We start from the raw sequence: 15,794 nt of genomic DNA on the forward strand, positions 1-15,794 counted from the left end.
CTTTCTTTTGGTTTTTCGAGATAGGATTTCTCTGTGTAGCCTTGACATTCCTAGAACTCGCTCTGTAGACCAGGCTGGCCTGGAACGCAAGAGATCTGCCTGCCTCTGCCTCCTGAGTGCTGGGATTAGAGGCGTGTGCCACCATGCCCAGCCTTAGCCAGTCTTGACAATCAATGAGCTTCAGGTTCAGTGAGATTTTCTCCAAAAAAAAAGGTGGAGAGCAGTAGAGGAAGACATCTGCTATCAGCCTCTGGCCTCTACATGCAATACACACACATATACAAAATAATCTTTAAAACTTCAAGGCACACTTCTAATCCTAGCACTTGGGAGACAAGAGGCTGGCAAATTTCTGTGAGTTTGAGGCCAACCTGGTCTACAGAGTGAATTCCAGGACTACGTGGTTACACAAAAAAGAAAAAACCAAACTAAAATTCAGAATTTTGTTTTGTTTTTGAAACAGGTTTTCTTTGTGTAGCCTTAGCTGTTCTGGAGCTAACTCTGTAGACCAAGCTGGTCTTGAATGCAAGAGATCCACTTGCCTCTGCCTCCCAAGTGCAGAGATTAAAGGTGTGCACCCTTGATTTTTTTTTTTCCAAATACAAAATACTATCTTATTTTATAATAGTATTAAGTGTCTTTTTATTTTTATTTTTATTTATTTATTTATTTATTTTTTTGTTTTTCGAGACAGGGTTTCTCTGTGTAGCCTTGGCCATCCTGGTCTCACTTTGTAGACCAGGCTGGCCTCGAACTCACAGCGATCCGCCTGCCTCTGCCTCTCGAGTGCTGGGATTAAAGGTTATTTTACACACACACACACACACACACACACACACACACACACACACACTCACACACTTGAAATAAACCTTTTTTTTTTTTAACCTTTTTGCAGTAGTAGGGATCGAATCCAGGCAAGCCTTTTATTATGGAGCAGTGGTCTCAGCTCAAGCTGCTTGCTTGCTTCTTTTTTTCAGAGGGAATCTGTTTCATTATCTTTTTATTTTATCGTTTATTTGTATGTGTATGGGTGTTTTGTCTGTATATGTGTACATGACATGAATGCAGTGTCTGTGGAGGGCAGAAGAGGGTGTTAGATCTCCTGGAGCTGCTTTTACAGTTGCATGCCACCATGGGGATATAGGGAACTGAACCCAGGTCCTCTGAGAGAGCAACAAGTACTCTTAACAGCCATCTCTCCAGCTCCAGTTTCATTTACTTTTAAAGATGTGATTAAGTATCTTTTTAACAACTATTTTATGTGTCTAGGTGTTTTACCTTCATGTATGTCTGTGCACCATGTGTGTGCCTTGTGCTTTGGGAGGCCAGAAACGGGCATTTAATTCCACTCAGACTGGAGTCACAGACGTGATCTGCTTGTGGGTGTTGAAGCTGGCTCCTCTGGAAGAGCAGCAAGTGTTCTTAACCACTGAGCCATTGTCCCAGTTGCTAATGTTGTTTTTTTAAAATAGCAGTGAAATAATGGGTTTCATTATGATATTTTTAAAGACATGTATAAAAACTAATTTTTTAAAGATTTATTTATTTATTATGTATACAATGTTCTGTCTGCATGTACAGAGGGCGCCAGATCTCATTACAGATGGTTAAGAGCCACCATGTGGTTGCTGGGAATTGAACTCAGGACCTTTGCAAGAGCAGGCAGTGCTCTTTACCCTCTGAGCCATCTCTCCAGCCCCATATAAAAACTATTTAATCTTCAATAATTTCCTGGAATAAATTTGTAGCTGTTGTTTATGGCCTAAAGGTAGTTTAATGATTTTCTTAAATTTCCTCATAGGTATAGCAAAGCAATGTTGAGATTATAAAATAATGGCCATTGAGGTAACAAGAAGTAAAACTGAATGGAGTGATGGCTCAGCTGTTAAAAATACTTGCTATTCTTGGAGAGGAGCCAGGCTCACTTTCCTGTACTCACATGGAAGCTTAGGACTTCAACTCCAGTTTTAGGGCATCTTAAGCCCTCTTCTGGCCTGTGTGGACAGCAGACACACACACACACACACACACACACACACACACACACTCACACAGCACATAAACAGAGGGGAAACATTCATATGCATAAATAAAAGAAAACATCTAAGCTTTAACCCCAGCATCCGTGAGACAGAGGCAGGCAGATCTCTCTGTGAGTTCAAGACCAGACTGGTCTACAGAGTAAGTTCCAGGACAGCCAGTGCTATACAGAGAAACCCTGTGTTGAGAGACAGATTTTTTTTTTTTCTGTCTTTCTCCTCTCTTCCTCACTTTCCCTCCTTCCTTCCTTTTTGAGCTAGAGTCTGGCTAGCCTTGGTCTTAAGGCAACCTTCCTGCCTTTGCTTCATGATTGTTGGGACCACAGGCATGTGCCACCACACCTGGCATAAAACTACCACATTAAAAAAAAAAATGTGTGTGCACACTTGTGCCGTGGCATGTGTATAGAGGCCAGAAGACAACTGTGGTGTCTGTCCTTGTCTTCGGTCTGGAAACAGGGTCTCTTGTTGTTGCTGTGTTCCCTGGCTACCTGGCACATAAGCTTCAGGAGGTTGTCTTGGTTCTTTCTCTATATAACTGATGGATTACAGCCATAAGCAGCTGGCCTTCTGCGGGTTCTGGGGATCTGAATTTAGGTCTTCATGGTATGGCGAGTGCTTTACCTACTGAGTGATCTCCCAACCCCATACTGCCACAGTTCTTAATAGGTGTTGATTGTCTCTAATACTATTATTATTAGAGCCAGGTGTGGTACTGTAAGCCTGTAGCCCCATTACCTGGGGAGTGGAGGCCAGCTTGGGCTGCATCTCAAAATGAACAAAACCAAACCCCAAACTCTGTCAGCTCTAGCAAAAGCTTTTCATCTTTCATAGCAGTTTTTTGTTCACTGAGTATCTTTAGGTCTTGATACAAGTGATTAAGAGAAGTAAAAATAAAAATGCTCTCAAGAAATGTAATTTACAGCATATAGTTGTTTCAGTTTTGAACTACCTGGGCCTCTTCTAGACCAAAAGCAAGTTAGTTTGTGGGAATCTTTAAGATTTATTAATTACATATATAATATCCTGCTTCCATATATGCCAGCAGGCTAGAAGAGGGCACCAGATCTCTTTACAGATGGTTGTGAGGTATCATGTGGTTGCTGGGAATTGAATTCAGGACCTTTGGAAGAACAAGCAGTCCTCTTAACTACTGAGCCATCTCTCCAGCCCGTTTGTTGGAATCTTATGTATATTGTGAGGTACACTAAACATACATATTAACCCTAATTCTGTGTGAAAATCAAGTCATTAAAAATATATTGTCTTCAATCAGATTTACAGTTCTGGATTTTCAATAAACGGGGACTTTGAACCATGGTGGCATATGCCTGTAATCCCATCACTTTGGAGGCTGAAGCAGTATGGTTGCTGCAAGATTGAGGTTAGCCTGGGCTACTTATCAAGACTATCTCATGCCCCTTCATCCTGCTTTAGCAAGGGGGCTTTGTAGTGGGATATTTTACTCTGGGTTGAGAGGCACATTTTAAGTAGAATTTTGCTACCTAAACACTACTTTTTAATCTGTGTGACCTTGTACAAGTTACTTATTTTAGCAGTTAGCTCTGCTTACTCTTTACGTTTTGCTTGGAAACTAGGGTACTATTGCTTAGTACTCCTAGTAGTGAATGCTGGGAATAGTTCATCTCGTTTTTGAAATGCTATATCAAGTAGACGGGTAAGTTTGTATTCTGAACTGTATATTTAAAGGACACACACACAAAAGTGCACATTTCACTTGTTTTCTCTTCTAGAAATCTTTTAGCTGTTCAAAGTCAGAATCAATTTTGTAGTAATGGTTGGCTTCAGGAAGTTTTCATTTTCTCTAGAAGAGGCAGAAGGCTGTTTTTAAAGCTTTTGTTCATCTTCGTGGAGGGCTAGACCACCTCGCTATCATGTTTTCTGATGTTGTCCATCATACTTCTGAGAGGGTTTGGCTCGCTTTTCAAGTCTTTCACGGTTTTGTTCTTTGCGCAACAGCAGCAGTCAAGTACTTCATAAAGGAAAGCCAGCACGACTAAGGACAGCACAGTAAATATGAACAAAAGTAGAATGACAAAGCAGGCGGTGTTCCAGTTATCATGGAAGGGGTAAATTTTTTGGACTTGAAATCCAAGGTACTGATACACAGAGGTTGTGGTTTCATTCCAGTGGCTGGAAGCCATTCTTGAGACTCTACTTCTTGTACTGCTGTTTAGAATCTACACAAAGGGAGAAAATAGATATATATAACCAAACTACAGATTTGTGCATTCCCATCTCAGTACTAAAATTCCTTAGTAAATTTATTTAGACATTGTGGATTTATTGTCCACAAAATTAATACCTGAATTACATTTAAACTTTTTTTTATGTTTATGCCAGTTAGTAAATTACACTCTAGTTTTTATGATTTTCTTATTAGATCATATTTATGTTTGGGACTCATACACACAGATTTACATATGAATTTACTGCCTCGCTTGGATTAAAGGTGTGTGCTACCTCTACCTGGCTCATTGTTTTGGTATTTTAAAAATATCTTAAGTCTATTTTAAAGAGTCATTAAATACCTATACAGTAAAAAAAACAATTGAAATAAAAACATGATTGTATTTCTTTAATTTACTGATATTTTCTGTTTTTTCTTTACTGCATATTTGTAAACACAGTTTAATGTATATTTACAACAAATGTTTATCACCCATTTGTACTGTGTGGCTTTTCTAAATTGTAGATATATCTTTTATGTAAAGAAAATGTCAACATAGTACATAAAGAGTATAATAACCTTGGCATCGTGGTACCAGTGATTCCGGCACCTGGGAGACAATATAGGAGGAATGTGAGTTTGAGGCCAGCCTAGGCTACAGTGGGAGTTCCAGATGGGTTGCAGCTGTATAGTGAGAGACCTCTGTCTCCAAAAAGTAAAGAAGAACATGTAATGAACACCTGTATACTCATCGTTACATCTTATTTATCAGTATTGGCTCCACTTGCATCTGTCACATGTGTCATTGGAAAGCATCTCCTAGACATTCAATCTAGAAATATTTCAGCATGGTATTTTCACACCCCAACTGTGAAGTCATATTGGCTACATATCTTTGTCTTCCTAGTGAACAGAATTTTATAACTTTTTATCAAAGTTATGTTTTGTAAGGTTTTAGTTTTGTTTTGTTTTGTTTTCTCTGAATCAAGTTTGTTTTATAAAATTCCACTTATCTGGCTAGCCTCTTGACTACTTCCTACATTTTGAAGGTTAGATTTATCTGAAGCCAGAAGTAAAGGCTTAAGTACGTTTGGTTTGGATTTAAGACTTCTGTTTCATGGTGCTTGGTCACTCTTCCTTCTTCAGTGGGAGGCAGCAGATTAAAGGGCAGTATGTGATTGAATTACTTCTGCTAGTTGAGGAACGTATAAAATTGTCACTTCCTATTACATTTCACTATTTTCAAGCTCTGTCTCTAGACCAGAATTTGAAAATTATCTTTGCAATAGTCTTTTCAGAGCACATTTTTTTTTAAATTAAAAATAAGTTTTTTCATACACTATATTCTGATTACAGTTTCCCCTGCACATATGCCTCCTAGTTCTTCCCCATTACCCTCCCGCCTGGACCCACTCCCTTTCTGTTTCTCCTTAGAAAACAAACAGGCACTGAAGCAATGATAATAGAAGCAATATAAAACAAATCAATAGTACACAGAACCAAACAAGAAAAAGAACCAAAGAAAAAGCACAAGAAACTTGAATACAGAGACTCCCCCTTCTGCACACACAGGGATCTCATAAAAACAAAACTGGAAGGACTTAAAAGATTTATGCAAAGGACTTAATAAGATTTAAAAAAAAAAAAAAAAAAAAAAAAGCCCTGACTTAATGTTAATTCGCCAAAGAACATCCCTCGCCTGCCATTGAGTTCGTTTTGAATAGGTTGTCTACTTCTGGGCCTGGGTCCTATCCTTGAGAGTAGTTTGTTTCCCCAGTAGACTGACTTCCTTGGAGAGAGGTTTTCATTTACAAATGACAATCACTTGGAGATAGCTTCTGTGTTAGGGATGGGAGTGCGTGTCCATTTCTCCTTTCAGTTTTAGGAACTCATCTGATGCAGACCCTGCACAGCAGAGTCTTACAGGAAAAAAAAAAAACAGTGCCCGTGCATAAAATACAGTGTTAAGTAGTGCCTCTTATGTTGTATGATGTGGATGCCCCACTATGTTGTTACCCAAAGTCTTTGTTGTCTCCCTCTGAGTCTAAACACAATGTAGAAGTAGTCAGAAACTTGATTAGAGACAAAACTTAGGTGTGTGTGTGTGTGTGTGTGTGTGTGTGTGTGTATGTGTATGTGTGTGTAGGTCCTTTTGACTTGGCTTTCATGTACCTATCTCTCATGTAACTTAAAAATGTATGGCTTTTGAAGTACCTTTAAGATTTATGACATTGGTGTTGGGATTCAGACCCAGGAGAAGCAGATGAGGAACCCCACCTCTACTCCCTATCCTGAGATAGGGATTCTCTTTGCCTTGCCTGTCCTGACTCATAGACCAGGCTGGCCTGGAACTCAGAGTTCCATCTGCCACTACCTCCCCAAGTGCTGGGATTAAAGGTGTGTGCCATCACTTTTAACCAGGCTCTCCCAGTATCCTTCATTCCCTACTTGTACAGGGTGTGGCTGGCGGACTCTGCCCTCTGCCCTGAACTCTCCATCCCAGGGATGGGACTTCTCCTCCTCCAGAGGCTCTTCACTGTGTACTCCAGATATGCTGGTTCTCCTCTCTCTCTCTCTCTCTGCATCTCTTTTTCTCTTTCTGTGAGCACTCTTTCCCCCATTTTTCTGTCTCCCCCAGCATGGTGGCTTCCCTGGCCCCATTTCATGGGACCATTAAACCTGTGTTTAAATACTTTAATGTATCTCGAATTAGCTCATTTCACTGGTGGAAAGAAAGAATGCTTACCAACTAATATAATGTGAACATTCCTGCAAGTAGACCACATATTGTCACAGTTGCTTTTATGTTAATATAAATGAGTTTTCAGATTCTTTTTGAAGAACAGATGTAATATGATGGATAAAACTTTGGGAAACTAGGCTGGGCATGCTGGCGCGTGCCTTTAATCCCAGCACTCGGGAGGCAGAGGCAGGCGGATTGCTGTGAGTTCGAGGCCAGCTTGGTCTACAAATCGAGTTCAGGACAGCCAAGGCTAACAAGAGAGACCCTGTCTTGAAAAACCAAAAAAAAAAAAGACGTTGGGAAATTATCAAACCCAGGACCTGGTGTGTGCTAGGAGAGCACTCTGCCACTGCCCTATATCCCCACCCTAGACAGTGTACTTTACTTATACATGAAAATCCATATAATGATTATGCTTGCAATGATTGTGGAATTTGCCAAAGGCTCTTAGGTGTTTTGCTTAAGCAGTTGAAGGCATATACGAATGGTGGTTTGAATAAGAATGATTCCCATAGGCTCATATATTTAGCTGTTCAGTCACCAGGGAGTGTTATTGTTTGAAAGGATTAGGAAGTGTGGCTTTGATGGAGGAAGTGTGTCACTGGGGGTGGGCTTTGAGGTTTCAAAAGCTCATACCAGGCCCAGGCCCTCCTCCTGCAAATCAGGATATAAGCGCCTGCTTGCATGCCGCCCTGTGCCCTACCATTATGATAATGACCTAACCCTCTGAAACTGTAAACAAATCTTCAATTAAAAGCTTTTATAATAGTTGCTGTGGTCAAGGTGTAGAACAGTGACTAAGACAGTATATCCAGGTTTATGGGTTTATGTTGTATGTTATGACAGTTTGCTACCTTCAACAGTGTTGAAGCTGACGAGGAAGTCAGAACATTGTTGCTTTAGGTAGCTTCTGAGTACACCTGAAACAAGCAAAAGTTGGATGGTAGGCATCACTGTCCACCTTCAGTTTAGTGTGTATTCCTTTTGAGCATAGAAAAGCTCCAGTAGCCTTTGTGTGTGTTAGATTTAAGGTAAGTACTAGTTTTATGGCAGTGGAAGCACCTGAAAGAAGTACACCGTCTGGATTTCCTATTCTAGACTGCAGTTTTCTTTTTTGTTTTTTTTTTTTAAGATTTATTTATTATTATGTATACAGTGCTCTGTCTGCATGTACGTCTGCAGGTCAGAGGAGGGCATCAGATCACGTTATAGATGGTTGTGAGCCACCATGTGGTTGCTGGAAATTGAACTCAATGGCCTCTGGAAGAGCAGTCAGTGCTCTTAACCACTGAGCCATCTCTCCAGCCCTAGACTGCATTTTTCTAATTAAAATTAAATTTGTATCAAGGAAATGTAAGCATGTTATAAAAACTGGGAGAATATGATTAAAAATATAAACAATAACACTACTTTGTGGATGTTCCCTCTATAATTTTATTATAGGAATGGGAAGCCTTGAAGCAAATCATATAATTTTTAGTTAGGTTTTTTTTTTTAACTTGTTATTTTTGCTATATTCCCTTTACCTGTTATTCCATCTTTTTTTAAAGGCCCAAATGGAATATTTATGGGGACAGATCTTGTGGTTTGGGGACTCTGGATCACCAGATTAGAAATTAGATTTAGTTCTAGGTGTGGTAAAAACTTGTGAATTTAATTCTCTGGTACTTTTTTAAGCACATTACTTTGAAATATGATCAGTTAATCATAATAGCCCTTAAATATAGAGCAACTTACTCAATTCAAGCTCTGAGACTCAGAGATAATGTGTACTTGAAAGATGACTTGGTGAACAATAATGGACCTCCACTATGCTAATTATAGACATACTATATGAAAATGTAGGCTGCCATGAATGTTAAAACAATTTGAAAATTTAAAGCGTAAATTAACTGTTACCTGACAGTTATTTTTGTATTACTTGGCTCCCGTATTGTGTAGTAAGCAGAATGGTTTCTAGGTAATTAGCCCTGCTGTGCTGACCCTGAGAGCTCTAGCATCTTGTTACAGCAACCTTTTGAGTTTTTCAAGAGATACTCTGCCTGTGTAACCTGAACACTAGCTAAGAAACAGAAGGAATAGAAATTATGAAAAGTGGAAGAAAAACCCAACATTAGGAGTAAATATACTTAGCATCCAGGTAAAGGGTGAAGGTGGATATTTAGATTGTTAAGTACAGTGCATCATGGAGAGCTAGCTAAATAAGATTTTTATCTTCAGATATTGTTTGCAGAAATTTGGTTGGTTACTCTGAGCCAGGAGAATAATTTTGCTACCTTGGATTACTGTTCTGCCTTAACCAGCTCTTCTCAGGACATATTTAACTTTAAGATATAGTTTATCAAAATAGCTGAATTTGTATGTATCAGTACCAGCTTAAGAATAACCTAATTATGTTGTTTTTGTGTGGTTTGTAATGAAAGGATATTTTAAAAGATTTTTGTTTAATAACATGGTTTGTATTTTGTGATAAAATAGATTTTACTGTGAGGAATTATTTTAATTAAGATGTTAGGAAATTCTGATGCTCTATAAATTGTCTCTTTGCTTACAGTATACAACTCACATAATGCATGTTAACGAGTTTTTATATAGAAATTATAAATGGTATTTTCTTGGCATCTACTACATTAGTACTCAAAGTGAAATATAAGTAAATTGAATTATCTTATCATTTGTTAAAATAGAAGCTTTTTACCAGCCAGTATAATTTGTACATATAATCAGAAAGCTTTAGCCAAGGCTTTGCTATGACTCTAGATTTTTTTCTTTGAGAAACATCCTTTGTTAAGACAAGACTAGACTGCTGAAATGAATTTGCTTTGCGAAAATGAAATTAGCAAAGACCCAGGTTAACATCAAATGCTTTTGTCTTACTTAAGGTCTGGGTAGAGATCAGATCAGTAGAAAATGTAATGAATTTTCCATTAGGGCACAGATGGCAAGGATGCTTATCAAATAGCACAAGGCACTCGTCATTTTCATGATAAAATCTGACCAAATAATGGGTTAATACGTTGCTTTTACGTCATTAGTAGGCATAATGCGTTCTGGTTTTCATGGTAAAATAAGGACTACTGAATAAAAAAGATCAAATAAACCTACCTCTTGTCTGGAAAGAATGCTGTAGAAGCGATGGTATCGGCTGCTTGTAATGCAGGCTAGTGCACAGCCAAGATGGAGCTGTGCTTCTATTGGTCGGACGCATAATGCAGCTGACAGTTTCCTCTATGCTCATTTGCATTAAGTCCTGCCATCCTGAGGAGTAGATCATTCATAAACTTGAATACAGCTGTCTGGACTATCAGCTGCCACTCCTTTCTTTTAATTTTTTTTTTGTTTGTTTTTAAGCTAATTTTTCACATAGGAACAGATTGGTTGCTTAGGTGCGGGTTTTTTTTCCCCCTCCTATAAAATTTCACGTCCCTCTGTGAACAATGCAGTGCTAACTCTAGTCTCCAGAGGTAGTTACCTAGGAAACGGCAGCCTAGGTTAACCACTTTGGTAAAATGTTAACAGGAAATGTGTACAAAACTTCATAAATAGGCTTAAAATTAAAAGAAAAGTTTTTTTCCTTAATATGGTCCCAAGTCTTGATTTCTGAATGCATGGTTTTGGGAGAAATTCTGAGGGAAAGAAGTAATATTTTAGTACTTTAAAGTATAATTGAGTTAATTTAGGTGGTTATTTCTTTTCTGAATTTTAAGATATAGACAGCTTTATATTTTTATATTTTTATTTATTTTATATTTTATATTTATATTTTTAGTTAGACCTAGTTTATTATTTTTATCATAGCAGAATCAAGATTTATTATTTATTTTTTGGTTTTTCGAGACAGGGTTTCTCTGTGCATAGCCTTGGCTGTTCTGGACTCCCTTTGCAGACCAGGCTGGCTCAAACTCACAGCAATCTGCCCGCCTCTGCCTCCCGAGTGCTGGGATTAAAGGTGGGCGCCACCATGCCCACCTGGCTTCAAGATTTATTTTATTTTTTGGATTTTCGAGACAGGGTTTTTCTGTGTAGCCCTGGCTGTCCTGGACTTGCTTTGTAGACCAGGCTGGCCTCAAACTCAGTGATCCGCCTGCCTCTGCCTCCCAAGTGCTGGGATTAAAGGTGTGCGCCACCACGCCTGGCTAAGATTTATTTTTAGTTAAAGAAGTAGCTCTTAAAATGCAGAGAGCTGTGCATGGTGGTACACTCTTGAGTACTTGAGAGGCAGAAGCTGGCCCACCTGCATAGTGAGTCCTAGACTATGTATTGAGACCCTTGTCTTAAAACACAACAAAAACACTAAAAATGAAAAACAAACAAAAAACAGTGGGAGAGTGGGTAAATCCTTGCTACACAGACTTAAAAATGTATTGATAAATTATTACGTTAGCTTATGGAGCTTTATAGGAGTATGTGAAGATACCTCGTTACACTGCAGTGATCATTCAATAGGTGTGTGAAGATTGACTTTGCTTGGCATTGACTGAGTACTGGGGACATTGTGCTAAACAAAACTATATGTGGTTCATAACTGATCATTCCTTTGGGGTTTGTTCTTTATACCGTGATTTCTTTTTCAGTTTCTTAATATAATATTGTAGGATAAGCTTAATACTACTAATTAAAATGCTGGTCTCGATGGTATAGGCCTATCATCCCAGCTACTCAGGAGCTTGAGGCAGAATCACAAGTTTAAGGCCAGTCTAAGTAACTTAAAAAAAAAATCATTACCTTTATGTCTATTGATGTTTTGTCTGCATGCATGTCTGTGCACCACATGTGTGCTGGTGCCCACAGAGGCCGGAGGACGAGTCGGATCCCCTGGAACTGGACTTACAGATAGTTGAGAGCCACTATGTGGGTGTTGGGAACTGAACCCAGGTCCTCTTTCAGGAGCAGCCAGTGCTCTAACTATTGAGCCGTGTCCTCAGCATCAATCTGAGTAACTCAATGAGACTGTCTCAAATAAAAAGTAAAAATAGGGCTGAGGTGAAGCTCAGTGTTAGAACACTTGCATAGCATGTGTGTGGTCCTAGGGTTAATGTGTATTTGTGAATGTCTATGTCCTGACAAAACAGCCCATGTCAGATGGAATAATAATGTGTAAAGTGTACTTGGTAGATCTTATATAGGGCAATAGTACAGGGTTTACAGCTTGATTTAAATCTTTGCCTTGTTATAACCCTCACGATGTTTATGTTTAAAAGAAGACAGAGCTGGGGAGATGGCTCAGTTGGTAAAGTGCAAGCAAGAGCACCTGAGTTCACATTCCCAGCACCCATATAGAAGGGCCTGGCATCCCAGTGCTGGGGAGACAAGTACAGGAAGATTTCTGAAGCTCGCTGGCCAGTTGGTGAGTGTCAGGTTCAGTGATGGACCCTGTTTGAAAAAACACCATGGAGGGGTAGGAGAGATGACTTAGCATTTAAGAACACTTGCTGCTCTTTCAAAGGAACTCGATTTGATTCCCAGCACTCATGTGGAAGCTCACAACTGTCTGTAACTCCAGTTCCAAGCCATCTGATGCCCCTTTTGGCCTCTGCAGCCACCAGGGCATTCATGGAGTACACAGATATATATGTAGGCAAAACACCCATACACATAAGATTAAAAAAAAAAAAAAAGATGGAGATGGAATTGAGGAAGACACCAACCTCTAGCCTACATGTACTTATGTAACCCCCCATGAGCATTAAATAAATATAAGAGGACAATAAAACCTTTTAAATAGATTTTTTCATGAGGATTAAATGTGAATATAGTTTAGTGTGGTGCTTTGTAGATAATAGGTTCAATAAATGTTAGTTACTATTATTAAAAAAAAGTCTTTGGAAAAATAGCCATATGTTTTTTCATAGCTGAAGCGAGTGTATTATTATTATTATTATCATTATTATTATTATCGTCGTCGTCGTCGTCGTCGTCGTCGTCGTCGTCATCATCATCATCATCATCATCATCATCATCATCATCATCATTGACACAGGGTTTTTGGTAGCCCAGGCTAGCCCTGGACTTGCTGTGTAACAGAGCATGACATTAAACATTGAAATTTTTTTTTGTTATTTTGTATGTTTGTGTGAATGCATGCCACATGTGTGTGAACACACTTGGAGTCCAGACAACAGCATTAGGTTCCTGAAAGCTAGAGTTCCGGGTAGTTGTGAGCTGCTGGAAGTAGGTGTTGAGAACCGAATTCATGGCCTCTGGAAGAACAGCAGACATTTTGGGGGTGGGTAGATAGTGTAATTATATCATGTCCCCTCTCCTAGCTCTGACCCCTACCATGTACCTCCTCTTTTGTGATTCTCCTGCCTCAGTCTACCAAGTCCTAAGATTATAATTGTGTACTACCCCTGGCTTTTGAAACAGTACATATAAAGGCATATCAGTAAGGCATTCTTAATATTATTGTTTGGAAACAGTAGACTTTAATGTGCCAGTTGAGTTACTTTTCAAAATTATAAGCCATTTTCTAAGGGAAAAATTCCAAAGGACATTGCATTCAAAGGTAAGAAAACATTCAGTGAACACTTTCACTAGCTAATTTCAAAGGAATATTATGCTGCATCTAGAAACTTGTTTTGGATCTCTGACAATTGTTATATTTGACTCCGGTGGTTCTAATGCAGCCTTTTGTTTAAATGGTTGTTACTGAGCTGATGCCAGAGGCTGCTTCCCCTTCTTTTCTGAGCTAACCATTCTCTTGGATGAATGGCCATGTGGGAAATTTGTATATGATCTGATGTCTAGAGTGTGCTTCTGAAATGCTTTTCTTACATTTATAATGAATTTTTTTTTAACCTGTCTGTGGCTCAAGTGCATTTGTGATACAGTGATGGCATTAGGGTTCTCTCTCTAGGGAGGCAACAAAATGGTAGACATTTTGAACCAATACATAAGGATTTCTGAGAGAGGAGAGGGGCAAGAAGGGAGACAAGAGATGAAGAGGAAATTAGGGGGAACTACTTATCAGTCTGATCATCATTCATTTCTTGACTTTTTAAAATTTCGGTTTTTCGAGGTAGGGTTTTTGTGTGTGGCCTTTGGCCTCAAACTCACAGAGATCTACTTGCCTCTGCCTCCTGAGTGCTGGGATTTTAGGCATGCACCACCATTCCTGGCTTCATTTCTTGTGTTTATAATGTTCTCTTGTCTAATTATTGGAGGACTCTAATCAAGTTTAAGGTAAGAGTGGAAGAGACAAAGGTACTTGAAAATAATTGTATTTTGATTTGGGTGTGGTAGCAGAGGCCTTTAATTCCAGCTGAGGCAGAAGCCCGAGGCAGGTGGCTCTCTGAGTTGGAAACTAGAGTGGTCTAATAGTGAGACCCTGTCTTCAACCAGCCAACCACCACCACCAACAAAAGATCAGTATTTTGGTCTAGGGCTATAGCTCATTGTTCGAGTGCCTAACCCACACAAGGCCCTGAATTTGGAAGAACAGACAGTGTTCTTACCTGTGAGCCATCTCTCTAGTCCCCCAAATTATATTTTAATACTTAAAAATTACACTAAGCCTAGGATACAGCATAACTTTATAATTCCAGTACTTTGGAGCTGAGGTAGAGGATGGTGAGTTCTAAACTAACCTGTACTACATAGTGAGACCCTCTCTCTAATGAAGGGTGGGTGTGTAGTGGCAATTGATAATTCAGTGTACATACATGAATCTTCTGAGTGTTGCCAAATATTGCAGGATAAATTTCAGATGAAGAAATTCAAAGAAGAATATCTATCTATCTGTATTTACTTTTGTTTGTTTGTTTTTTGTTTTTCCAGACAGGGTTTCCCTTGGTAGCCTTGGCTGTCCTGGACTCAACCAGGCTGGCTTTGAATTTACCTGCCTCTGCCTTAAGAGTGCTGGGTTTATAGGTGTACGCCACCACACCCAGCATTCAAAGAAGAGTATTTAACCAATTAAAATAGTTTTCACTGCTCAACTCATAGTAATATACTATATAGAAATGTTATAATAATTCTATTGAATTTCATTTCTAGATCATACCAATGGATCATTTAACTTGAAAGCTCTGTCCGGCAGCGCTGGCTATAAGTTTGGTGTTCTTGCTAAGATTGTGAATTACATGAAAGTAAGTACTCACGCAGCAACAGCCTCCTCCTCCTCTTCTTCAAAGTTAGACACTTATATAAGTATGTCAAAGATTTATCAAACTGTGTTTTAGTGTGTAGTTTATTATATATTGATTATACTTTAAGAAACCCCTAAAAGAGTTAATGTTTATAGCCTTTTTGCCCTGTACTAAACTGGCATTACAGTAATGCACTCAATGAAATTTACATTATAGTCCAGCGTACAACTTAAGCTCACTGATTGCACCCAAGCAGCAGATGGGACGGGGTTTTCAAGATATGTCCTCCATTCATCTGGGAAATAAAAACTACACAGATGATGACCACTGATTGTCTGCTTAGTGGGAAAGTTACGAGAGCCACTGAGAAGCCTAGGAAGCTGGCTATGTCTGAGTTTTGTGGTTTGTTAGTCTTTATTTCTCAGGGTCAGATGATAGTAAATGTAGGCAGTTCATTCTGCTCCCTTTCCGCCCTTTGTGTTGAGCAGTTATTAAATCTACTAGTGATAGTGGGATAATAAAGAGTGTCCTCCTGGAGCTGTCTGTCAGATGAAGGAAATTGACAGTGCTTTAAAATCAGCCTGGCTCTTAATTTTATTTCCTTAGCAATATACAAATAAGGCTTGGGGGATCACAAGCCTTCTGATTTGAGCTGCTTTGCTGTTATGGATAAAGAGTTGACTGAGATATTTTGATCAGTTTGCTTTGTATGTAGCAGTCATCCATCACAA

General features: G+C 39.0%; 2 protein-coding genes across 2 annotated transcripts in view; one reads left to right on the forward strand and one right to left on the reverse strand.

Moving 5' to 3' along the window:
* Positions 1-15,794, forward strand: part of Gtf2e2 (general transcription factor IIE subunit 2) — a 55,322-nt gene that overhangs the window by 10,243 nt on the left and 29,285 nt on the right. The window contains exon 3 of the mRNA XM_051169396.1: positions 14,972-15,063. Within this exon, the coding sequence (XP_051025353.1) occupies positions 14,972-15,063 (92 nt within the window). The remainder of the gene's footprint in view (positions 1-14,971; positions 15,064-15,794) is intronic.
* Smim18 (small integral membrane protein 18) lies at positions 2,118-10,225 on the reverse strand. Its single transcript, XM_051169403.1, has 2 exons — positions 10,082-10,225; positions 2,118-4,243 (listed from the first exon to the last, which is right to left on the reverse strand). The coding sequence occupies exon 2, from the start codon at positions 4,205-4,207 to the stop codon at positions 3,920-3,922; it is 288 nt and encodes a 95-aa protein (XP_051025360.1). The 5' UTR covers positions 4,208-4,243; positions 10,082-10,225; the 3' UTR covers positions 2,118-3,919.

The sequence above is a fragment of the Acomys russatus genome, chromosome 27 (assembly GCF_903995435.1).
Source record: "Acomys russatus chromosome 27, mAcoRus1.1, whole genome shotgun sequence".
NCBI lineage: Eukaryota > Metazoa > Chordata > Mammalia > Rodentia > Muridae > Acomys > Acomys russatus.